At 55.8% G+C, this 24054-nt stretch overlaps 1 protein-coding gene and 2 long non-coding RNA genes across 3 annotated transcripts; 1 reads left to right on the top strand and 2 right to left on the bottom strand.

The window, feature by feature from the left end:
• Positions 1–1122: 1122 nt before the first annotated feature.
• LOC140632106 (uncharacterized) lies at positions 1123–3243 on the bottom strand. The gene is made up of 3 exons (XR_012029635.1): positions 2958–3243; positions 2154–2299; positions 1123–1342 (listed from the first exon to the last, which is right to left on the bottom strand). It is a non-coding gene; the product is annotated as an uncharacterized lncRNA (long non-coding RNA).
• On the top strand, positions 2836–19580 carry MAT1A (methionine adenosyltransferase 1A). The gene is made up of 10 exons (XM_072823785.1): positions 2836–3105; positions 3189–3537; positions 7004–7081; positions 7857–7979; positions 10315–10427; positions 10689–10832; positions 15000–15218; positions 16227–16409; positions 16659–16792; positions 17734–19580. Exons 2-10 carry the CDS (start codon positions 3444–3446, stop codon positions 17834–17836), a joined length of 1191 nt encoding a protein of 396 aa, XP_072679886.1. The 5' UTR covers positions 2836–3105; positions 3189–3443; the 3' UTR covers positions 17837–19580.
• Positions 7730–14222, bottom strand: LOC140632107 (uncharacterized). The gene is made up of 3 exons (XR_012029636.1): positions 13900–14222; positions 13402–13555; positions 7730–8374 (listed from the first exon to the last, which is right to left on the bottom strand). It is a non-coding gene; the product is annotated as an uncharacterized lncRNA (long non-coding RNA).
• Positions 19581–24054: the final 4474 nt, after the last annotated feature.

Raw genomic sequence — 24054 nt, 5'->3', positions numbered from 1 at the left:
ATAAATAAACTATTCATATTCTAGGATAATATCTGAGGGAAGAGTTTGTGCTTAAATTATTGAGGGCAAAAGCAGTAATCCTGTTGAAAATACTCCATGTGGTTACTCTGCCATTTAAGTTAAGGGAGTTAAGGTTTAGAAATGTTTGCACTTAAACAGCATTTATGAAGTGAATGTGTACTCGACTTGTGTATCAAGAGTTTGAGGTCGTCAAAACTGCCCCCTCTCTGTTGCCTGAGGCATAGCTGTCCGGCAGGGCAGTTGCCGGAGCTGGCCAAGGGCACTATCCAGCCAGGTGCTCGCCACTAGGTCTCTGGGGTCAGGTGCCCTCAAAGCCCCATCATGAAACTGGTCACTGTGGCTTACACATGCTGCTCATTGGAAACATAGCCTTTTGCTTGGTATTTTGCATTCATCTGGTATTTTAAACCAAAGCCAAGTTTCTTCAGAGGCTTGTCAGCAAAGCTTCAGAGTTGAATGTTGCTGCATGGCAGTGAAATCAACTGTGGGCCTTGGACACATCGAATTGGACTTATGTAATCAGTGGGGCTGGGGGGACATTAGGACAATTCATGCGTAAAGCACAGTGTGTGCGTAAGGCAGGGTTTGGTTTTTTTTTTCTTAAATTTTATTTATTTATTTGAGAGAGAGAGAGATAGAGAATGAGCAGTGGGGGGGGGGGCAAAGAGAGAGAGAGACATGCAGACGCCCCGCTGAGCAGGAAGCCTGATGTGGGGCTCGATCCCAGGACCCTGAGATCACGACCTGAGCCTAAGGCCGACACCCAACAGACTGAGCCACCCAGGCACCCCATAAGGCAGGTTTTAGTTTGAGTTTATGAAGGCAAATTAGAGATACAAAGTCCCTGTTGGTTCAGTTTTCTGAGTAATTACATCTTTGCCAAAGTCAGCCAGTCCTCTCCGAAGGGGGTACAGGGAAGCCACTGTTTTAGCTCTCGGTGCAAATGCAATTTCTTTTATCTAACTGGTTAACATTCGCTACCCGAGGGGAATCTTTTGACTCATTCAGCATTCCTACGGCCTTGCATTTTATCTTTTTACATAAGAAAATCGTCTTTTATGTACACGGAAGGTGCTTAGGTAAAATTTTATTAAAACCTTATTGCGCATCCCCAGTGCTCCATCCTCATCCCACCTGAATGACCACGTCTGTTGCTCACAGTGATGCTGTGGGGTGGGCAATCGTTTAGCCTGCTTTACAGATGAGGAAGCAGGAGCCAAGCCATTAGGAAGCCTGCCCCAAGGTGGGTTCGCTCGGGGGAACCAGAGGGCCGTGCTCCCACGTGCTGCACTTCTGTGTGCTGCCAGTTGACATCTATCTACTGAAAGAATAAAAGGTGGCCTAGATTTAGTGGGGATGTCCTCTGAGACCCACACGTAAGGGTACTGAGCTTGGAGCTTCCAGATCCTTCCCTCGCTCTGAATTTGTGTCCAGACTGCAGAAGCCTCCTGCTTGTTTCTGAAAGCACCACTCCTCTGCCTAGGACATGGCCCTCCAACCCCGCGCTTCCAGTCATTCTGGAATTCAGAGGGCAGTTAGGCAGCTCTGCTCTCTGACTTCTTGCCAGCTCTAGGACCTTGGTGAGCACCGGCTACTTGGGCTCCGTCCTGCTCTTGAAGCCGAGTTAGAACATAATGGCTCCAGTTCTAGCCACAAGCCTAACCTAGGTCTACAGTTCACATTAAACATTAGCTCGCATTGCCTCCGGGTTGGAAACCAGTGTACCCAGAAGAAATTTACAAAGAGACAGATGTTGAAATATTCTGTGTGCTGTGTGCGGACAAGGACAAGGCTATGTTGTCTAAAGTCCCTATTCGATCCTCATTTTTTTCCATCCCGTCCCAGTGGCCTTTTCCTCTCTGGCCCTTCAGTAACCTTATGCCCGAGCATTCCAGCTCCCTCTTTCTTAAATGCCTCTGATGAAATATGTATACGTAAAGTCTCTGACTTCATCCCCGAAGAGGTCGCTTTAAATGTGGTTTCATTCCCTGGAGGGATGGTGCCGCTGCTGACGACCAGTTGGCAAAACTCAAGATTCGGGGCACCAGAAAAAAATGCTTTTAGATGCTCATATGCCGAGTCCAGAGGGGATTTGGTCAGCAGAATTGTTAACTGGGGCCACCGCATCCTACCTTTTGCTTCCCACAGTCGAGTATTTGGTGCACGCGCTTCTTCTGGATGCTTGTGTTCTATTGCTTTCTAGTGGGAACGGGTTTCTCCACCCCTTCTCACTGTCTGTGATCTCGGTTCTCTACCGTTCCACTGCCTGCGGGTGCAGCTAGGTCAGAGAGTGGGAGAGAATGAAGAGAGAGAGGGATGCTGTCGTTTATTGTATGCATTGATTTAGGACGTAAGCCTGTCCACTTTTTTCTTGGTCAAAGCAAAAAAAAAAAAAAAAAATGCAGGAGTCACGTGAGCAGGGTGTTGATCAAGCATACAGGACTGAAAAGGTAGATGTCTAATTTATCATATGGAAGCTTTGGGAAACGGGACTCTGATCATTTCCCTGTAATGAATCCGTCTCTCAAGAGACCTTTTGCCCCAAAAAGCGTTGTCTTCTGTAACCTGTCCAGATGCATTTTAGCATCTTGCTTGTCGATGTGACTGCCAGTGTCTTAGAGACATTGACAGTTTAGGTGATTTCTATTAGCAGAAAAATATGGGCTGAATCGCTTTTCTTCTTAATGAATGTGTTGTGTAACATCCAGGCTGACTCAGAATACAGGTGCATGCTTTAGCTCTGAGAAGGGAAAAGAAGGGGGAGAGCCCAAGCCCGACAAGGTGTGGGGAGCGGGGGGGAAGGGCAGCACCCACCAGCCCAGACCACCCTGTGTGGCAGTCTGAGCCTAAACCCTCTCTCTGGGAAAGAGTTCCTTGCTGCCTGTTTGTATCCCTGAGTAACCACAGACCCCCGCCCTCCAACGTGGGATGTTAACCTTGGAGCAACATGGAGATTAGCTGCAGAGCTGAAGCAGAGTCCCAAAGGGAGCTTGAGTTTTGCGGAGTCTATGCAGCCCTCTTTACCATGCATTGACCGGACACGAGGGCTCGGGACGTCCGAGCCGAGGACTGGAATACTTCAAGGTAGGAAGAACCCCCTCCCAGGAAATGGACTCCTCCAATTTTCTCACATGATTATTCAGGCACTTTCACTTTTCCATATATAGGAGTCACTCAGGAGCAAGCGGTGACCAGTCGGAGGGAGTGACACATCCAGACTTAGGCCCTCCCTCCTCACCATCCTCACCTTCCTCTCACGTGCTCGCAGGCGTTCGGCAGGAGGGAGCCCTGTGGCTCTGCCAAAGACGAGCCTGTTGGATTTCTAGAAATAAACAACAGCAACAACAAAGCCACAAAACAAACCTCAGGCAAAGTCACAGCATTGAAATTGTTCCCTTGAAGAGACTGAGAAGCGTGCAAAGATGAATGGCCCGGTGGATGGCTTGTGTGACCACTCTCTGAGCGAAGAAGGCGCGTTCATGTTCACGTCGGAGTCCGTCGGAGAGGGACACCCGGGTAAGTAGGTGACCGTGACCATGGGTGGATGGCAGCCTGTGCCAGGGGAGTCGGTTTACAAGGGGCCTTGGAAACAGTCTGGGTTGGTTTCTATGCAGGACATCTAGGTGCACCCTACGAGGCACTTCTTTAATTCTATTAATTGGTAGTCTTGTAGGACAGTCACTGAGTATGAAATGAGAAGTTGTCAGGTAAGGAGGCCGTGCGGGCTGGTGCTGCTGCCTGCCTCCAGCATCTCAGCACGATGAGGCTACAGCAGAGAACACACAGTGGGTTGACTGAACGTATTATACATTGGACACGTATCATCAGATAATCAATTTGATGTATATATATATATTTTTTTTTTTTTTGGAGGGGGAGATAAAGCTTTATTATCAATGAGTGACTTAAGTCAACAGAGAATGTTGGACAAGCCCCAGTCACTAAGTTTTGCACGTAAGGCCTGTGTAGTCTAGACATGAACAGCACATTCCAGTAGCCTCTGAGAGATAGCTCACCAGGTCCTGAGGACCTCAGGTATGTTACCCGAGACAAGTACAGGTGACCTCCTGGAGAAGAAGAACATCCGAGCAGGTTTTGGTGATGTGGGGACATGAGCGAGGCTCGCACGTGTGCCAGTGAGGACAATGATCAGAGCCTCAGGTCAGTGGTTCTCAGACCTCGGGGAACATCCCCACCACCCAGCGGGCTTGCTAACGCAGAGTGCTGCGCCTCCCCTGGAGTCTCTGATTTAGCAGGTCCTGGGTGAGGCTCAAGGTTTGCATCTTTAATAGGCTTTCAGGCGATGCTGCTGCTGCTGTGGGAACCACACCCTGGGAAGCACTGTCCTAGAAGGATCCTGGGGGCTAGATACACTGATTTATGTCTTTTAAGCACTTCTTCAAAATTCATCTGAGTATTTGAAGTTTTGGTAACTTACCACCAAGGCTACCTTTTCTTCGTCTTCTTCAACCATGTACTTTCCTGCCTTGTAACTCAGCTTTCGACATCTCGCACTGCTCTTTCCATATGCTTTAACCAGTGGTTCTCAACAGGGGGCTGTTTTGCTCCCCTAAGGGCATTCCGTATTGTTGGAAAACATTTTGGTTGTCGCAGTAACTCTGCCTGCCATGAGGGGTTGGGGTGCTGCCGCATTTAATGAACAGCAGCCAGGTGTGCTTCTAAACATCCTGAATGCACAAGACCCTCCCCCCACAACAAAGAATTTTCCAGCCCCAAATGTCAATAGTATCGCTGTTGAGAAACCTTGGCTTAAATTGAGTTTTGTATGTGACTTAGCTCATTTCAAAGCAAATAGCCTCTTTCACTGTGCACAACTTTATGTGGTCTCTAGGTTTACCACTCTCGTAACTTTGGACTCATTGCCATGTCTCACACATGAAGACTATACATGGGTTAGGAGAAAGATTTGTTCCACCTGGAGGATGTGGCTGCTCGGATGCACAGTGGCCAGCGGTCTCCTCGTACCCCTAGCAGTGTGCTCCATGGATGGAGAAGATAAATTCTAGCCACCAGTTGGCTGTTTTGTCTACTAAATGATAGCCTTTCAATTTGTCCGACTCTCCTTTCACTTGCCGCAGTCGATTAAGTGTCCATGTAAGTCAGCTTCCCCTAAGGCTTGGTGCTGTCTTGCTTACTGTTCCAGTGCTGACTACATCTCCACCAGGAGAATTATATAGATGCTCTTTTGGCTTCTCAGAAAACCAGCTATTGGCTATCTTAAAGCTACTGAATGATATTGATAGAAATTCTGAAAGCCTAAAGACACAGTTCAGAAAGGGCCTCCTTAGGCATTTCTTTAGTCTGTGGAGCTATCTTAGCACTCTGGCTTGGCTCCAGCTTTATGCCTAATACCCCTTATCCCACCTTCCCATGTGGACTGGGGACGTGTGACCCGCGTCCTTGAAACAAGCAGACTCATTCGTGGTCGGCCCTAGGAGTCCTGATGGGTAAGCCTAAAGTGGATATTTTAGCAGCAGACCTTCCTTGGTAGAAAGTGCAGAGGCAGTGGCCTCAGACAACCTAGCTTTACACTCAGGATCTGCCACTGGTGATGGGTTGAATAGAAAGAAAGCCTCAAGGTTTAGTAGCAGTTTCTGGAGGAGAGTTTAGAGAATTCCCCTTGAACGGCAGATTAATATTTTAAGTTACATTGATGTTTAGCATTTTAAATGATGCACTTATGAGAGCAGAACCACTTGGTTCTGGATCTGGAATCTTAATTTAAAAACTGAAAAACAAAAAACAGAAGGACATGAGGAAACTCTGGGAGGTGACGGATATGTTTATTACCTTGTTTATTGTAACATAACAAAAGTGTATTCACGTGTTCAAACCCCCCGAATTGTTTAATTTTGTGCAGACTTTTTTTGTACACCAATTATACCTCAATAAAGCCGGGGGGGAAATGTATTAATCTGTTAAGAACAGGGTGCCTGGGTGGCTCAGCGGTTGAGCGTCTGCTTTCGGCTCAGGAAGTGATCCTGGGGTCCTGGTATCGAATCCCACATTGGGCTCCCTGCAGGGAACCTGCTTCTCCCTCTACTTGTGTCTCTGCCTCTGTGTCTCTCATGAATAAATAGATAAAATCTTAAAAAAAAAAAACTGTTAAGAGCAAACCCCATGGGGATTTTGAACATTAAATGAGATGCAATATATGTAAATAGATGTCGCTTTTACTTCTGAGTCTGGGAACATTGACAGTTTGCACAACCCCAAGGCCAGAGTGGATTTTTCCATAGTGCCATGGCAGGGTCTGCAAACTCAACCTTAAGACGAGTAGTGGAACAATAAGATTGAAGCCCAGTTCCTGTTGAGCTGTCGTAAGTCCCACCTTGACAGAGATCTAACCCAGCTCTTAGGACATCTAGCCTACGGGAGGCGGTGTGACCATGGGGGTGACCTGAGAGCTGCTTAGGGAAGGATTCTATAGAACAGCAGTGGTGTGTGGAAGCTCTCTTCTAGAATTCCTACAGGTGGGGTGGTGGATCTGGGCCTGGCGCCGTATACACAGTCCATCGCAGCAACGCATCTGTTTGCTCCATCTGATTTTCACATGTTGGCACCTCATCTTACTGATGTTATTAGCCAATTTAGGTTCTATTTCTAGGAGTTTTCTAGACTTTAGACTTAAAGGGAATATCTTGAGGAATGACAGACTTTTTAATAGGAGGATGTGTGTGTGTGTGTGTGTGTGTGTGTGTGTATGAATTGCTTTAGTCTCTTAGGACTTATTTTGGAATGTATTTCTTTTTTTAGGGAACTCTATGAGTTTATATAATAGAAATCACCCACAATTAGGCGGGGATGGGAAGAAATAAAAAAATTTTCAAAAAGCTCCTAATTTTTGTATTAGAAAACTATATTTGATATGTAAACCTACCAAAATATCTGATTATTTTACCATTTCAGCTGGCTATACCTAGTACTTCTGTGATTCATACACATATTCATTCTTGTCCAGATAAGATCTGCGACCAGATCAGTGATGCGGTGCTGGATGCCCACCTGAAGCAGGACCCCAATGCCAAGGTGGCCTGTGGTAAGAATCACCCGCTCCCTCCCTGCTTATGACCTCAGTGGGCTGAGCTTGAGGCCTTTGCCTGTGCCAGGGAACTTGGCATGGCAGAGAGTCAGGGGCCCAGCGCCTGGAGGGCCCCCGAAGGTACTATCCGTGCCGCTCAACCAGGGCCTTGGCCAAGGTCACGGGGCAGGGGTGCCCCACGTGGAGACCAGCACCCCCGTCCTCATTCAGTGCCACACAGACTGTTCCCTCCTTCTCCAGTGCCACCCCAGCCCCTGCGTTGGGCGCTGTGGGGACCCGGGCCCTCTGAGGGTGGACCACACCTGGTGTCCTTGTGGATAGCCAGTGAGAAGGTTGGCCCGCCTCCATCTCAGGATCTCAGCCTGGCCTGGAGCCTTAGCATTGAGGGGCAGGAGAGGTGTCCTGGATGCAGGTGCGCGTCGACCGTACTCTTTAGGATAGCCCAACGCCTCACACGGATCCACGCAGCAGTCCAGTGGGACTATTGTCCCCAGGGAGCAGCTGGGGAAGCTGATTGAGAGGTGAAATAGGTGGTTCAAGAAGACACAAGCAGGGGCCCTCGCTGCAAGGGAGGTGTGACCTATCCTGTCCAAAGTGTAGCTCCCCAGGCAGCATTCACGCATGCTCGGCACAACTGCTGGGCTTTAGTCTGTTTGTTAGCATTATTCTTTTATTTCTGGAACCCGGGCTTGGGAAGACTCTGGGCGGGAGGCCTTGGAGTGGGGCTCCCCCGCACAGGCTCACAGCCGCTGACATCCCCCCTCCCTCACAGAGACAGTGTGCAAGACGGGCATGGTGCTGCTCTGCGGCGAGATCACGTCCACGGCCACGGTGGACTACCAGCGGGTGGTCAGAGGCGCCATCAGGCACATTGGCTACGACGACTCTGCCAAGGGTGAGGCGGGGCCTCAGGCCAGAGCCCCCTGCAAGTGTGAACACCGCCGGGGTGGGGGGGCCATCGCTGGGCCCGCCTGGCCGGCTCGGGGGCGAAGTCTCCAGTGACAGCGTGGTGGTGCAGGTGACAGCGCCCAGCTGAACTACCCGTGTCACCCTGGAGCAGGCAAAGGCTTGGGGGGAGAGACGCACCCGGGAAGGGTGTGTTCTCGGCCAGGGGATCTTGCTGTGCTTTGCAGTCGCTTTGCAGTCGCTCGTCTCTCGAGGCCTTCGGCTGTGCTTCCCCCGCAGATGAGGAAATCCAAGCACGGGAATGTCACTAATTTGTGTAAGGTGACAGCCCACGAGTGGCTGCCTGTGTGGACCCCTGTGCCTTCTGCTCCACGCGGCTTCTTGCTATAGACAGAGAAAAAGTCGACTTGGCCCAGAGCTGGTACTCCGGGCAGGTGAAGGAGCCGGGCAGTGCGGGAGCCCGCAGCCCAGGGAAGGGGCACAGGCACCAGCGGGACTGGGGAGGAGCCCCGCGGTTAGGTGGAGGCGACAGCTTTAGGGAACAGAGGGCCCCAAAGCCAGCCCAACGTCTACAGCCAGGCCCAGCCCGGAGCAGCATCGGAGGACAGCCTGCGGGAGTCAGATGCCACGGGCCTGGGTGCGCTGGCACCCCCTCCTGGCTCTGGGGCGCCGTGTGCTGCCGCTTGCGGGTCGGGGTCCCCGGAACGATGCGCTGCACACGTGAGTGACGGCCTCTCGCCCCCGAGGCTCAGACACAGAGGCTCGGTGCCCCTGACTTCTGAGCTGCCCGGAGTCCTCGCTTGAGCACATGAAAGTTTAGGGGGCTCTCGGGAATCAGCGGGAGCAGAGCCAGCGAGCACGGGCTGACTTCCCAGGCGGCACAGCAGGGTGTTCCTAGAGGCCACACGCTGTCCCCGAGCGGCAGCCTCCCGATGTGCTACTGCTCAGGGCCTTCGCCCCGCCGCACGAGGAGGAGCCCATTGCCTACCTACGGGTGGACCTCATTCAAAAGCAAGTCTTGTTCTGCACGAGGCAGAAGGCAGCCTTCCCAGGAGGCCACGTCTCCTAGAGAGAGAGCAGTGAGAGCCCAGCCCTGCTGCTGGCTGCCAAGGACTCCCCAGTTGTGCATTACGCCTTCTGCATCTCTCCTGATCACTCTACGAGGTGCAGTAGGAGGTGCCCAGCGGGGAGTCGGTGGCACAGTGCAGTGAGGGGAAGGGGGAGGGAAGGTCCGGGGATGTTTAACGAGAGCCGGTGGGATTTGGGTGTGTGTGGAGATGGGGAGTTGGAGGAGGAGCATTCCACCCGGAGGTCCAGGTCCGCCCTGAAGGCTGCACCGCGAGGCTGGAGCAGTTCAGCTGGGAGGGGCTGCGTGGAGCGGAGGGGCCTGGTCCTGCTTCATTTGGCAGCAGGTCCCACGCGAAGCAAGTACGGAACCAGTAGACTGGTTGGGTGGGTGGGCGGGTGGTTTTAGTCAGCTCCTGCTGCGGTAGGGAGAGCAGCCTGGCGAGAGAGTGCGGGTTGCTCAGCTTGTCACTAACACTTGTCCTTGTGGTGGGGCCGCTCTGGGTTGCAGCCCCTCATTCACGCAGCCCCCATGGCCAAGCCCAGCAGGGCCTGAGGACCTCCCGGGAGAGAAGTGTGTGGTATGGGCACCGAGCCCCTTGCAGGGCCTCCTTGGGCGGGGCTACCGCCGGCCAGACCCCTATGGAGGGTTCCTAGCCTGTGGCACCTCGCCTGGGGGGCGGGGGTGCAGCCTCCATCTCCAGGCCTGAACCTGGGTGATGGAGACACAGCTTTTCCATTCTGCTCCAGGCCCTCGTGCATAGCCTGGTATCAGAGGACTCTGGGTCTGGGAGCCCCTCTGGACAGTTGCCGTGTGCTCTCTTAGTTCAGTCTAATTCATACCCGCGTGAGGCATACACCTGGGCTTCTGATCTATAGGGCTAGAAGGTGATTTTCAACCCAGATCTTAGGAGGTGCCTAAGGGGGCAAGACCATGCATCATCCATCCGCTCTTCAGCCAGAGCAGCTGTACCTCTTTATCTGATTATTGTGTTGCAGTTCTGTGTAGGATATATATTTTTGATCTAGGCATAACTTAATATAGTAAAATGCACCATAGAGGATTTTCTTTGGCCAGAGTTCCAGATGATCCTATGGGAAGGATACATGGGCTTCCCCATCCCTGGGCCTCAGCTCTGAGCCCAGACAGACCGTAGCTGGTTAGAGACCACCCCCCAGCTGAGCATCCCACCAGGAAGCTTGCAGACCCCTCTGTCTGACACGGGTCCCCAGTAAGGCCCACATTCCCTCCTGCCTAGGCTTTGACTTCAAGACCTGCAACGTGCTGGTGGCTTTGGAGCAGCAGTCCCCGGATATTGCTCAGTGTGTACATCTGGACAGAAACGAGGAGGATGTTGGGGCCGGAGACCAGGTGAGCAACGTGGAGCAGGGGTGCACGGTGTTGGGGGGTCAAGGTAGTGTTGTCTGTCTCCGCCGTGGCTGGGAGCCCTGGGGAGGAACTAGCCGAGGAGCTGGGGAGCTGGGGAGCACCGGATCGGGCTCACGCCCACGCGGATGCTGCGTGCACCAGGCACCCGATCCGTGCCAGAGCACCAGCCGGGGTTGAGATTTGAAGAACGTTGTCCCGTCGTCTAGAGCGGGCCTTGCTCAGTCGGCCCTCTCCCCCGTCCAGGGTTTGATGTTTGGCTATGCCACCGATGAAACGGAAGAGTGCATGCCCCTCACTATTATCCTGGCTCACAAGCTCAACGCCCGAATGGCAGACCTCAGACGCTCGGGGGTCCTCCCCTGGCTGCGGCCTGACTCCAAAACTCAGGTGAGCCTCCTCCTCTCGCCTCCCGTGGAGCCCCAGACACACACGCCCACACACGTCCGGCACCCACCCGCCCCCAGGTCCTCTTGATCCCTGTCATTATTAAGATCCAAATGCTCGGTCTGGGCACTCAGAGAATTGCTGGTCATGAAAGGAACTATTTGTGTGGAAACTCTTTGGGTCTCGATGTTTGCTCCCCCAGTTTTTTTATTTATGGGAAGTTTGTAATATACAGAAGATTGGAATCAAGAGTTCTAGAAATTTTTTTTTTCTTTTTTTGGCCCTCTTAGCGTATGTGCACTCGGGTCATGTGATTCCCTGGTTCCTGCCACGTAGCGCTTACTCGGTTTCAGGCTTTCGGCCACTGCCCTTCCACCTCCACAGGTCACCACACCTTGAGCACGGTGCTGTCTGCGCCTCGCTGGGGCCCTTTACCCTGGTTTCTCATAAAAAGGCTTTCCCTCTGCTATTTGGGACTGTCCCCCACGGGCCCTGCTCCATGCAGTGGGGAAATCCTCACCCAAGTCCACATTTGAAGGTCGATGCTGATGCAAGTGCTAGCGCACATGGAGGCACCCTGTCCTCGCCCCCTCGCAGCCCTCTTTGACCCTGGTGACCCCGCTGGCCCCTTTCCCGGGGCTCCCCCCCCCCACCGGTTCCTCTTCCACCTCCACAGGTCCTTGGCACTTCTTGCACACTCTCTCCCCCTCCACCCGTGCTCACGCACCACTTTCACCTTGTCCCACTCGACGCCCAAAGCTTCCACCTGCTGGTGTCTGAATCAGCAGCTGTGTTTCTCATCCGCCCTGCAAACACATCGTGTGCAGCCTCACCGTCACCTCCTCCTCAGCTCAAGGGAGTGCGACAGACCCCCTCCCCCCCAACAGTGCCCTCTCTGTCTCCACCTTGTCTTGCTGCTCCGGAGCATTCCCTAGAGAACATCTCTTCTGCTCCAGCCCAGTTCCCAGCCCAGGACCAGGATCCACACCGTGGCCTCCCAAGGGCTCTCCCTGCCTGGAAGCTCCACTTAACTCCCTTTGGACTTCTCACTTCCTAATACTTGCTCAGACTCCTCTACACCTTTCTGCTCCCTACAGGGGGAGGCGGGGGTGGGATCGGGGACAAAACCCACCTTCGAATGCTTATTATTCCGGCATTCAAAGCCTTTTAGGATCTCCCGGTTTTACCTGCCTCTACCTCCCCTCCCCTAGTTGTTGCTTAATCTGGCTTATTGCACTCGGGTTCCCCTTGTTTCTTGGAGCTTAGCCCCTGTGCTTCCACCCTTCGCCTCACCCAGAATCTTCTCGGGTTCTTACCTCCCTCCGCCGGTCAGTGGCCAGCGGCGCTCCCACCTCCTGTGGTTTTCCCCAGTGACCACCACCTGACGGGGCCTCTCTGGCCCCCATCCCGTTACCCCAGCTGCACAGAGGTGGGTCCTCAGCCCAGGTGGGAGGCTGCACAGGGCAGAGGCTGAGCCCAGCTGAACATAGGGCAAGGAAGTGCCTTTGTGGCCTAAAGAAAACAAGCCCTTCCCGGTGCTCCCCCCAGGACCTCCCCCCCCTTCCATGGGGAGTGGAATCGGCAGCCCTCCGCAGGTGTTCTTGGAGGGTGCGGGCCAGGGGAGCTAACATACAAAGACCATGGTGGCAGCAAAAGAAAGGAGCACACGGATGCTGGCACGCCCAGCCCCGTCTGGTGCCAGAGTCGTACTGTGATGGGAAGTGAGGTAGAGATTCGAGGAACAGAGAATCCTAGAACAGGAGTGGGAGGAGGTGGAGCCACAGGGCTTTTCCCTTTCCTCCTGCAACTGTGAGGCCCGGAGGCACCCCCGTGGGACCAGCTGAAAGGGGAAAGGCCTGCATCACCTCGCATGGTTGTTGAAGGCTTCCAAGTCCACAGCGGAGATTGGGGGGTGAAGATGTGCTCTTCTAGGGGTTCCCTTCGTGCAGGGCTCCATGGAAACCACTTACTGTGACCTTGGATACCAAAGCCCACCTGGCTGCCCCGCCGCCAGGGGGCCGAGCCCCTGGCCTCACAGAGCCCTGGGTACGGGGCCACCCGAGCCGTGCGAGCGTCCCTGCACGGCTGCCTCACGGTGAGTGGCCCTGTGCCACGACCAGTCTCTAGGCCGGCCCCATAGCCTGTTTGAGAGGAACCTTCATCATCTAACCAGAGTGTTGACTGTGAACAGGATGAGTCTTTCCACCTGAACAAATTCTTGCTGCTGATACGGAGAATCGCGTGGCATACGGGTGGCTATTTTTGTACCTGGTCAGAGTGGTGTTTTCCACGGTGTATTTTTCCCCACATCTTGCTGACACGATGAGATAAGAGGCATACTTGGAACCCTCTGCTCCGCCACAGTTGTGTGCTTCCACGCGCCTGTTGCCCGGGGCCTATGCCCGGCCGAGGGGGACGTCCAGGGAGTGGCAGCGTGGGGGATCCCGGCCCCAGCAGCTCCTCGGGGCACCAGCCTTCGCCTGAGGCCTGATGCTCACACAGCGGGTCCGGCCCCAGAGCCCCCCACCGGGCCTGCCCTCCTGAGAGCCCCCACCCTCCCACCCGGTCGCACCTGTGTGTACATAGCCCAGCATTTAATGTTGCTCTCGGTACACAGATGTCAGTGGGCACCTGCCCCTCGCACCAGGACCGGACATCACCTGGGCAGGGCTCTTTCTCCTCCTCCTCCTGGACTCCACCCTCTTGTTCTTTGAACCAGGCAGGACCTGGAGTAGGAGTTTGAAACAGGCCCAGTGTTTGGTGGATACCTGAGGGGCCTTGGGCACAGTCCCAGGGGGTACCTGTTGCCCTCCGTGCCTCTCAGGGCCCTGGGCTCGGGAGTAGTGCTGTGCCCGCCAGCCAGCGCTGCAAGCAGGGACACGTGGCGTAGCTGCACCTCCACAGGCCCCACACACCACAGGCTCCCTCCCACGCTGCTCTGGTGGGTGCACACTGCCTCGGTGGCACCGGGGCCTGTGGCTCCCACGCGTAGCTCCGGGGCAGAGCCCAGCTCCGTCGACATTGTGCTCCTGACCCAGGTACTTATGGTCAGAAACCTCAGCTCTCCTACCTTTGAGATGGGGCTGGGGACAGCTTCTCCGGGCTTTGGGCATGGCTTCTAGTGCACGGCACTCTGCTTTCCCAGCCTCACCTGCCGTCCTCACCGTCCCCATCCCCCTCGCTCTGCAAGCCTGGCGAGCACAGACTGCGGTCCTTTGTCACCGCTCAGATCCGGCCGCGACGTCGGGCTCTCGGGCTCACTGACGTGTCAGCGTAGCACAGGGTCTGTGCTGCTGTGGGAACGACACCCGATTTGGGATTGGGCAGCACGGGGGATTGGCTCTCCGGCTTTTCACTGACTGCTGTGTGACTTCAGACACGTTGCTCCACTTCTCGTAGCCTGGTTCTCATTCTGTAAAGTGGAGATGAGAATGCCTCTCTCGCTGGGGTGGCTTAACTATGACTTGCTAATGCACAGGATGGGCACAGAATTGACCCCATTGGGTAGAAGTGAGTAGGAGAACTGCCCCTGTGGCTGGACATGCAAGGGTCCGGCAGGCGGGCTCCTTCCCTCCACGTGCCCTCCGCTTTTCAACTTCCCTTAGCTCAGACACCCGGAGGCTGGACATCCAGAGCTTGCGGCTCCCTCAGTTTCAGCCAGCCTGACCTGAGCCCCTCTCACCCTGTCCCTACAGCAGGCAAGTCCCCTGGCCCCATACGCTTCCAGAGCCCCTCCACTGAGGGGCTGGGGCAGGCAGCCTGGCCCACGGACACCTGTGCCCAGGCCGTGGAGGGTCAGGAGAGGGCTTTGGCTAAGGGGACATTCGCTGGCACTCAGAGCCCTCTGAGATAGAAGGGGAGGCATCTAGTTGGGTCACAGATAGAGAGGAAACTCTGTAACCCTGAGTCTCTAAGTGGCACTAATTGTGGTCATGGGTGGGAGCAGCTTACGCCTCATACCCAGTCGTCCCATAACACAGGGCAGTTGCTCCAGGATGAGAATCTGTCAGATTAACTTTCCTGGAGGCCTTTGGAGGACAGGAGGCCCCCCACCCTCGTTTGGCTCCTGGGAGCCCTGCCTGCCTCCCAAGGGTCTGTGTCTGGCAGCGATGTGTCCTCAGCTCAGGGCAGGGCCTTACAGCGTCTCCTCCTGCCCCTGTGACCCAACAGGTGACAGTTCAGTACATACAGGACAATGGCGCAGTCATCCCCGTGCGCATCCACACCATCGTCATCTCCGTGCAGCACAATGAGGACATAAGCCTGGAGGACATGCGCAGGGCCCTGAAGGAGCAGGTGATCAAGGCCGTGGTGCCCGCCAAGTACCTGGACGAAGACACCATTTACCACCTGCAGCCCAGCGGGCGGTTTGTCATCGGAGGTCCCCAGGTGCGCCCTTGCCTCTGAGCAGAGTCCCAATTTGTTCTGTTACTCCCTGAGCAGGAAGGACGAGGTAGCTTGGTGTGGCCCAGCCGTGTGTGGCCCTGGCCCCAGCATGAGGTCAGCTGGCGCCCCGTGGGGCCGGCTGTGTGTGCGTCAGTGCACGAGGAATTTGGGACGCGTCCCCAGGGACTCTCCCACCTTGTGCAGCCTGGCCCTCCCCCAGTCGTCGTAGCCCAAGCTGCTGCCTTGCCCTGCTGAGATGCCAACCCACCGCTACGGAAACTGGCCTTTCCCGGGCGGCACTACGGGGCCCTGGTCGCAGGTTACCTTCAACCCGTGTGAGGGCAGGTGTTTGGATGGGGACCCTCGTGGCCCCCTGTACCTCAGGAGAGAGGACATGGAGGTTGACTGAGCTCCCTCAAGAGGTGCTGACCTCTGCCTGGAGTGCCTCAGCTGGGGAGTCCCCGCAGTGGGTTCCGTGACCAAATGTAGGGCAGAAACACTGGACAAAACACTGTTCCTTGGGGGGTTTCTCAAAGCCCAGATGTGCTGCTAGTGGGATCCGTGGATCTCTAAGCAGCGGGATAGGGTACGTAGTCTTTCCCCGAAGCACTTAACCTGGAGCCCCTGCCCTTTAAACATTGTGATGCAGACGCGTGAGGAAATGGGCACCGCGGCGCCGGTCGGGCGCCACCAGTGCCACCAGCCGGGGCCGCAGCGCAGGGTGTGTCTGTCCCCGTGCAGTTCCCTCCCACAGCTGGATGTCTCCAGCCTGACAGACTCCCCAAGACAAGAGACGGGGGTAGGAGGAGCTGGCCGTGATTCCAGAGAGCCTCCGGCCCATCGTTGGCACCTTCTGACGGGGCGCCGGCAGGTCACACCTGGCTTCTGTCACTGTCAGAGACTGCGCTGGGGTTAGAGCCCAAGGCGCCCAGCTTTGGGGGGACGGTCTCTGCCTCCCACCCACCCTCTGGTTCTCATCCCCTCCCTCCCTTCCCTCGTGTCCCCCTGCAGGGCGATGCGGGCGTCACGGGCCGCAAGATCATCGTGGACACCTACGGCGGCTGGGGGGCGCACGGCGGCGGGGCCTTCTCCGGGAAGGACTACACCAAGGTGGACCGCTCGGCGGCGTACGCTGCGCGCTGGGTGGCCAAGTCCCTGGTGAAGGCAGGGCTCTGCCGGAGAGTGCTCGTGCAGGTGGGTGGGCCCCGCGCTGAGCGCCCCACCTCTGCCCCAGCGAGGGCGCGTGCACCCTGAGAACCTGGGCGGGGGGAGGTCTGCAAGGCGACAGGCTCATGCGGAGAACGCTCCCTCTGAAGGTGGTGAGGGGTTGGAGGCAGACGAGTCGACAAGCAGGTCGGGCGGGTGATGGGTGGCTCCAGCTGCCCCTTCCCGAGGACGTCTGCACCCAGGCTTCTGTCCCCTGACCCTGGTCTCTCCTGGAAGGTTTCCTACGCCATCGGTGTGGCTGAGCCACTGTCCATTTCCATCTTCACCTACGGAACCTCTCAGAAGACAGAGAGAGAGCTGCTAGATGTGGTCAATAAGAACTTTGACCTCCGGCCAGGGGTCATTGTCAGGTAAGAGTGCCACCACTGTCACTGCTGCCCGGCCCTTGCTCCTCCCTCGCCCAGAGCCTCGGCTCCCCTGGAAGGGAAGCAGGGGGAAGGACTTTGAGCCTCCCCGAAGCAAGAGGGCCTGCGGCCCCTGGCCCAGCACAACACACACCCCAAATGCAGGATGTCTGCTTTTCGGGCGGAAGGAGGCTGTGTAAGGTTCCTACTAGCCCAGAGACCCCGACGCCAGTGAGGCCATCCTGGAGCAGGTGGGGGATCTTAGGAAAGTCACCAGAGGGCCGAATGCTGAGAATTGAGCCGGCTGGTCCGGCCCAGCTGCCCTTGCTTCTGATGCCGTATCCCCACTTTCTGGAGCTTGGCGACGCAGTTGGTGTGCTCCAGGCCGGTGGAGTGGATGGAGAGGAGAGGGAGAGGGAGAGGGAGAGGGAGAGGGAGAGGGAGAGGGAGAGGGAGAGGGAGAGGGAGAGGGAGAGGGAGAGGGAGAGGGAGAGGGAGAGGGAGAGGGAGAGGGAGAGGGAGAGGGAGAGGAGGGGAGGGGAGGGGAGGGGAGGGGAGGGGAGGGGAGGGGAGGGGAGGGGAGGGGAGAGGAGAGGAGAGGAGAGGAGAGGAGAGGAGAGGAGAGGAGAGGAGAGGAGAGGAGAGGAGAGGAGAGGAGAGGAGAGGAGCCCAGGGAGGCCAGGGCTCAAGGTCTGGGGCCTGGGGTGTGTGTCTGATCGGACTGTCTCCGAGCCTCTGAGCCTGTTTCCTTCGGGCCGGTGGTAGTTCCCGCAGAAGATGTGGTGTGGTGTAGACAGCAAGTTGATGGGAGATCGCTCAGAGTAGTGACACTCCACGTGGACGAAGACCATCACACACTGTTAATTATTCCTGTGCCCAAAATTGAGAAAAACTGTTCCTTTTCCCTTTTCCTTTTAAAATGACCCTTTTCTGTGCTGACTGTGCAGGGATTTGGATTTGAAGAAGCCCATCTATCAGAAGACGGCATGCTATGGCCATTTCGGAAGAAGCGAGTTCCCATGGGAAATTCCCAAGAAGCTTGTGTTCTAGAGCCGGTGGGAGTGGGGCCTGGCCTGCCCCTGAAGGCATCTGGGTGGCCTGGTTCGTCTCCTTTGGGGTCCCGGCTCCCGGCTCTCACACGTCCCAGACTCAGGGCCCCGACTGCCCTCCCAGGGAGTGCCTTCCCCCCATTACCCGGTCCTGGACCAAGCCACACCCCCAGGGTTAGCCCTGCGCTGTCATCATCGCTGTGAAGGGCAGGAGGCTTGCTGGTGCTGGGGGGTCACACCTCAGGAGGGTAGTCACGGTGTTCCCCTGCTTTTCCCTCTGACCAAGGCCATGTTAATTTAGTGGGAAAGCTACCCCTGTTGAGAGTAAACCCCCCTCACTCCCCCCTGACCCCCCCCATCAGCGATCCTGGGTAGTAGCCTCCCAGGCTAGGCATCTGGCCGGGGCAGGAACAGGTGCTGACATCTCCTAAACGTCTGCACATGTGCCAGGGACCCATGAGCTAATTACCGACATCATTTCTTCTTCACTGCAACACGATGAGGTAACACCTTGTGCCCACTTCTATGGGGGGAAACTGAGGCACAGACTGCCTAGGTGACTTTCCCAAGGCCCCACAGCCACACACATCAGGACCTAGGAGCTCTGACTCAGGAACCCCGACATGCCCTGCACCCCCCAGCTCTGTTCCCATCTCATGCCAGACACAGACCTGAGCCATGACAAAGCAGATTTGCAGCGAAGCTGTGTGGCCTCTGCCCTGAAACCCTGTCGTAGCTGTGACTAGGGGATTAACCCCTGGCTCTCGTGGTGAGCCGTGGGCAGTGGTATGTGAAGTCGGGACAGAGAAGTAGCTTGCCCTAGCTCAAGTGGGCAGCCCTAGACAGGGGACCGGGAGCCTGTGTGCTTCAAGTCCTTGTCTCTCTTTGGCCTCGTTGTCTGAATGCTTTCAGAATGCGTGGGTGAGCCCTTCCTCCGCCCCTCCAGAGAGGCCAGTTGTGAGGCAGAGCTGAACCCCCTGGGGTAGACAAGTTGGCTTGGATGTCCTGAGGAAATTCTGGCTTCACCAGATGGCTTCTGGGCCATGGTGCCCAATAGGCCCGCGTGGCCCTCGGTGTGCTGGGGCCTTGGAAGCCACACGCTCACCTGCCCTCCGCCTCCTACCCCTGGCCAGCACCTCCTACCCCACGTCCTCTGCCTGCGCCTCTGACAGGGGCACGTTGGCCTTCTCCCTAGCAGCCTGGGCCACAGGCTCCGGGAGGGGCCTCCACGGGCCCCACGAGAACACTGGAGACTGGGCTTCCTTCCTGGGCGTGTGGTGCCAGTTCTGGCTGGACAGACAGCCCAAGGAGCCTCATCTGGGGAGCAGACAGCCAGCACCTGGGCTCTAGGCCTGACCCGCTTTCTGTCCTGGAAAAGGCAACTCCTCAGGGGAGAAGAAAGAGCCTGGAGCCTCCATCTCAACCTGGAGCTTGTGTCTGCTCTGGAGGCTCTGATGTGTCTGTGGGCTCCGGTCACCCAGCAGGTCTCAAGCTCCTTCCAGGAGAGGGAGGCACAGGTTTGCAGGCGGTGAGTTCCTCTCACTCGGGGCGTGTTAGAAGTCAAAGTTCACAGCTGTGTACTTTCCCCACCCTCTAGAGAAGCAAGATATTTTTTGGGGGGGGGGAGGTCGACACTGTTTATAAGAAACTAGAACCTTTATTTGTTAATAGTTCCTGCTAGGACAGGATAAATAAAGCCGAATAAACAGTCCTTCAGTGAACCAACTGAAGGAACAACTACTCTATGCTTCTTTAAAAGATTTTATTTATTCATGAGAAACCCAGAGAGAGAGGCAGAGACACAGGCAGAGGGAGAACCAGGCTCCCTGTGGGGAGCCCAATGCGGGACTCAAACCCAGGACCCTGGGGTCACGACCTGAGCTGAAGGAGTTGCTCAACCCCTGAGCCCCCCAGGTGCCCCTCTGTGCTTAGCTTTTGTCTGCAAACCTCCAGACACCGCACCTTCGAGGAGCAGCCCCCAGCCCCTAGCGAGGGAACTGTACCCCCTGTACCATGTTCCCCCACCCAGGGCCCCCTGTCCCGGGCTGGAGGGGCTTCTCCAGCATAGTTTAAGGTTTCCTTCCCCACCAGCAACCTCAGTCACCATATTTCCATATTTATTCCCCACCACATTCCCTGGGGTTTCCTGGGCAGAACCTGAGGCCCAGAGGGTGAGGGTGTGACGAGGCACCCGGCTGGCGAGGGGGTCCCCGTCTCCTCATGCTCCGTCACTGCACACTAACCCCCCCACCCCACCGCCGGGGCCTGGTCTGCTCTCCCTGCGAGTTACCTGCAATAAGATCATCGTGAGGGGGGCCCTCGGGTGGTTTTGTCCCGGGGCCGAATCATTGAAGTCAAATGAAGGGAGTGCGCGAGGGTCCGGTCAGAGCCGGGCCTTTAAATGGGTTTAAATGGGCATGTCTCCCCCCACACACTGTGTGAGAATTAACAGGTAGCGTTTTTTATCAGAAGAGTGTGGGGGCCGAAGCCCCCCTGAGAGGCAGTCTCAGAGGCTGGGGGAGCAGGGGTGGGACTTCCTGCACCGGTTCCCACAAGCAGGCCGCGGGGAGAGGGACCTGCTCCCCAGAAACGTCCAGGTCCGGGCCAGGAGGCTGTGCGACAGCGGGCAGCCGAGTCCTCGGAGCGGGGCCAGATGAAGGGGAGAAAGCCAAAGGCCACGGTCCCGTCTGAGACAAAAATCTGTGACTTGAGCAGCCACTACGTGGGCCGTGCAGTGACCTTCTCCTAGAACACAATCCACGTCTTGTAGGAACACAAGACACCCGTGAAACATTGGCGTGCTTCCTGCGAGGGAAGGCGCCGAAGGAATGGGCTTTCTGGGCATCGAAGGCCAAATGTTTAGCAAGCAAGAGGGAGAAGCCACTTGAGAGCCGCGAAGCCCTCGCATGTCAGTGTGTGGAAGTGGTGAAGGACACGGGGCAGGGTGGCCGGGGGTAGGAGGAAAGTCAGGACCGTGGGGTGTCCTTGGAAGCCAAGTGAAGACGGTGTGTCTGAGGCCAGGGAGGACTCCCCCACGTGAAATGGTACCGATGGGTAGATGATGGGAGGCCTCAGGAGTCCGGTGACCAGCGTGTGGAGGTGGGTGGTGGCTGGGAAAAGGAAGGCGAGTCACTAAGATGTGCATACGGCCCCATCCCCCACCCCCCTCAGGAGGCATGTATTGGGGAGGATGAGGAGGAGGAAAGAGCTTGGTCTGAAAGGTGTCTCGGAGTTGGCAGAGGATGGAGGAGTAGGGAAACGAGAATGAGAAAGAATTGGCATCTCAGCAGTGGTTGGTTGGGGGTGAAAGTCTCGGAGAGGGAGATTTATTATTTTTATTTTAAAGATATTATTAGATAGAGGGCAGGAGTGGGGGCGGGAGGGGCAGAGGGAGAGGGAGCCACAGACTCTCCTTGGAGCAGGGAGCCCAATGACTCGGGGCCCGGTCCCAGGACCCTGAGATCATGACCTGAGCCGAAGGCAGAAGCTTCACCCCTGAGCCACCCAGGCACCCCTGGGGTGGGGACTTTTTAAATTTTGTTTTGCGGGTGTGGGGACTTTAGAAGAAACTTTTGCCTGTGACAGTTTCCCCAGAGTACGTGTGACACAGGCACAGCGTGAGCAGCAGTGTGACACAATAGCCAAGATATGGAAACAACCTAAGTGCCCATCAACAGACCAACGGGTAAAGAAGATGTGGTCCAGACAGACAACGGAACGTTACTCAGCCGTGAGGAAGGGCGGCCTACCACGTGCAGCAACTTGCACGAACCTGGAGCGCGTTCGGCTAAAATAGGTAAGTCAAGCAGGGGCGCCCGGGCGGCTCGGTCAGTTAAGCATCCAACTCTTGATTTCGGCTCAGGTCATGACTTCGGGGTCCCGAGATGAGCCCCTGGTCCCTGGGCTGTGAAGTCGTCTGTCTTCTTACCATGATACTTTCATGAGAGAGGTTTTGAAGAAGTTAAGGAAAAAGGACTGTGTGCTGGGTGCAGCTCACGGCAGCCCTTGGTGCAGAAAAATGTGGGTCGATAAACAATTTAGCAGGGAGCAGAAAACAACCCCAGGAAACGGTGGAGTTTGCAACCCAACATCCACATCCAGAAGAGTGTTGGGTGTCCCCGAAAATAAGGAGGTGACATGAGAGCCATCTGACGCGGCTCTCACGAGACAGTAGGAAACTCAGAGGTTGTAAAAGGGAAATAACTCACTAAATCTCATTTCACAAAGACGACACTTCCATGCCGAGGGAGGAAACACAAAGGTCAAGAGATGCGACAAGTGAAAATGTAGCTGCAATTTCAATGGTCATGGAATCAGATCAATAAGAAGCGACAAGACCCCAGTAGTAAATGGACAAATTATAAGGACAGGAGTGGGGATCCCTGGGTGACGCAGCGGTTTAGCGCCTGCCTTTGGCCCGGGGTGCGATCCTGGAGACCTGGGATCGAATCCCACGTCGGGCTCCCGGTGCATGGAGCCTGCTTCTCCCTCTGCCTGTGTCTCTGCCTCTCTCTCTCTCTCTCTGTGTGTCTGTGACTATCATAAATAAATAAAAATTAAAAAAAAAAAAGGACAGGAGTAAACAGATGTAATGAAAGAAATAGGAAAAACCACAAGAAATGAAAGCTGCTCATCTATATGTTTCAAGAAATTAAAAAAAAAACCTTTTTAAAAACCGCAATATTGTATTTTTGGCAAACAGATGGCTGAAAATTAAAATGTTCCTAAAATCCAGAGCTGGCAATGCTGGAAGGAAAGGGGCGTTCCCAAATACAGCGTGACTTTGGTTCTTTGTTCTAAAAATATAAATGTCCTGTGTGCTTGGTTTGGGTCAGGGGTTGCGAATGCTTTGCAGGATAGGGTGGGCCAGGTGGTCGCACCCGGGGCTGAGGAGGGCAGGAGGGTGGGCTGGTGGGCGCTGAATCCAGGTGAGGGTGGGAAGGGGACTCTTGGGGAGAAAGCCCGGCTCTGTTCCTGGCCACCCAAAGAACAGGGCTCCCCTCCTTGCACCAAGGTTGTGGGGGCTACTGTGGGGTGTTGTGGGAGGCCCCACGGGATGGCCTGGGATGCAGGGGCCCAGAAGAGTCCCGCTCTTCCCAAGCCACGGCTGCAACTGCCAAGCCAGTCAGAGCAGCCTGAGAGGACTATGGAGCTGCAGAGGAAGAAGCCAGTTGAGGCCACTTCTGAGGACCACCCCCCGCATTCAGTAAAGGGCAGACCCTGTCCCAGGGCAGGACAGGAACCTCGGACCACGATTCCCCTCCGCTGCGCTGGAGGAAGCACCTGGCCTGTGGCCCATCCAGCGGGGCCTGGTCCTGCGGCTCCAGGAGGGCTCTCCCCAGGGCTGGGAGGATCCTGAGGCCCGGCCTCCCTTCCAGTTATGAACCGTGCTCATTCTCTAGCAGGGGGGCAGCCCTGGGACCCCAGCTCTTCCTAGGCTTCCTAGGAGGAAGAGAGGGGGCCCCAGCCTCTCCCTGAGTCCCCTGGCCCACCCATCCCATCCACGACTCCCAATTGCAACCACGCACCCGCCTCCCTCCTGACAGGTGGTTGATCCGGGTGGGGTGGAGGCCGGTCTATAACTATGATGACCTAAGGCCAAGGGGGCTATTCTATTTTCATCCTTGAGCTGAGGGACCCCTAAGACAGCTGCAGAGGGCTGATCTCGGCCAGGGCTGTCCCCCTAATACTTCCAGGCTGGGCCCCGCCCCAGCGGCACTGTGTTCCCTCCACCTCCTCGCACCCAGCTCCGAGGGGCAGCTCTGAACCTCCTTCCAGAAAGCAAGGGAGGGAGGGACGGAGGGAGGGGAAACCTCACCTCCTCAGCTCTTGGACTTCAGCATCAAAACATTCAGAGTCACTGACTTCCGAGCTATTTCGATTTGTGTTCGATCTCCTTTCCATTTCTCTGCCTTCCTTCTGTTTCATGTCCCGTTCCTAACTTTCCGAGCCGCGTGTTGGTTCCAGTGGCTTCTAGATCCAAACTTCCCTCGAGGAGTCATAAAATCTCCACGTGGTTGGTTGTCCTTCAGCTGTGCCACTTGTTTCTAGTTCCAGCCACAGGCAACGACAATCATCTCTGTCGTTTGTGCTTCTCAAGAAGTGCTGTGTTGAGGTTTCCACCGCAGTCCAAAAAGGGGAACTTGGCTTCCCTGGGCCTGCTGGTACAAACCCCCAATCACCGTGTAATCTCTCACCTGTGTTCAAATGTGCTTTTTT

The sequence above is a fragment of the Canis lupus genome, chromosome 4, assembly GCF_048164855.1.
Source record: "Canis lupus baileyi chromosome 4, mCanLup2.hap1, whole genome shotgun sequence".
Taxonomy (NCBI): Eukaryota; Metazoa; Chordata; class Mammalia; order Carnivora; family Canidae; genus Canis; species Canis lupus.
Note: the sequence above shows the minus strand (reverse complement) of the source record. Positions and strands in the feature narration are given on the sequence as shown.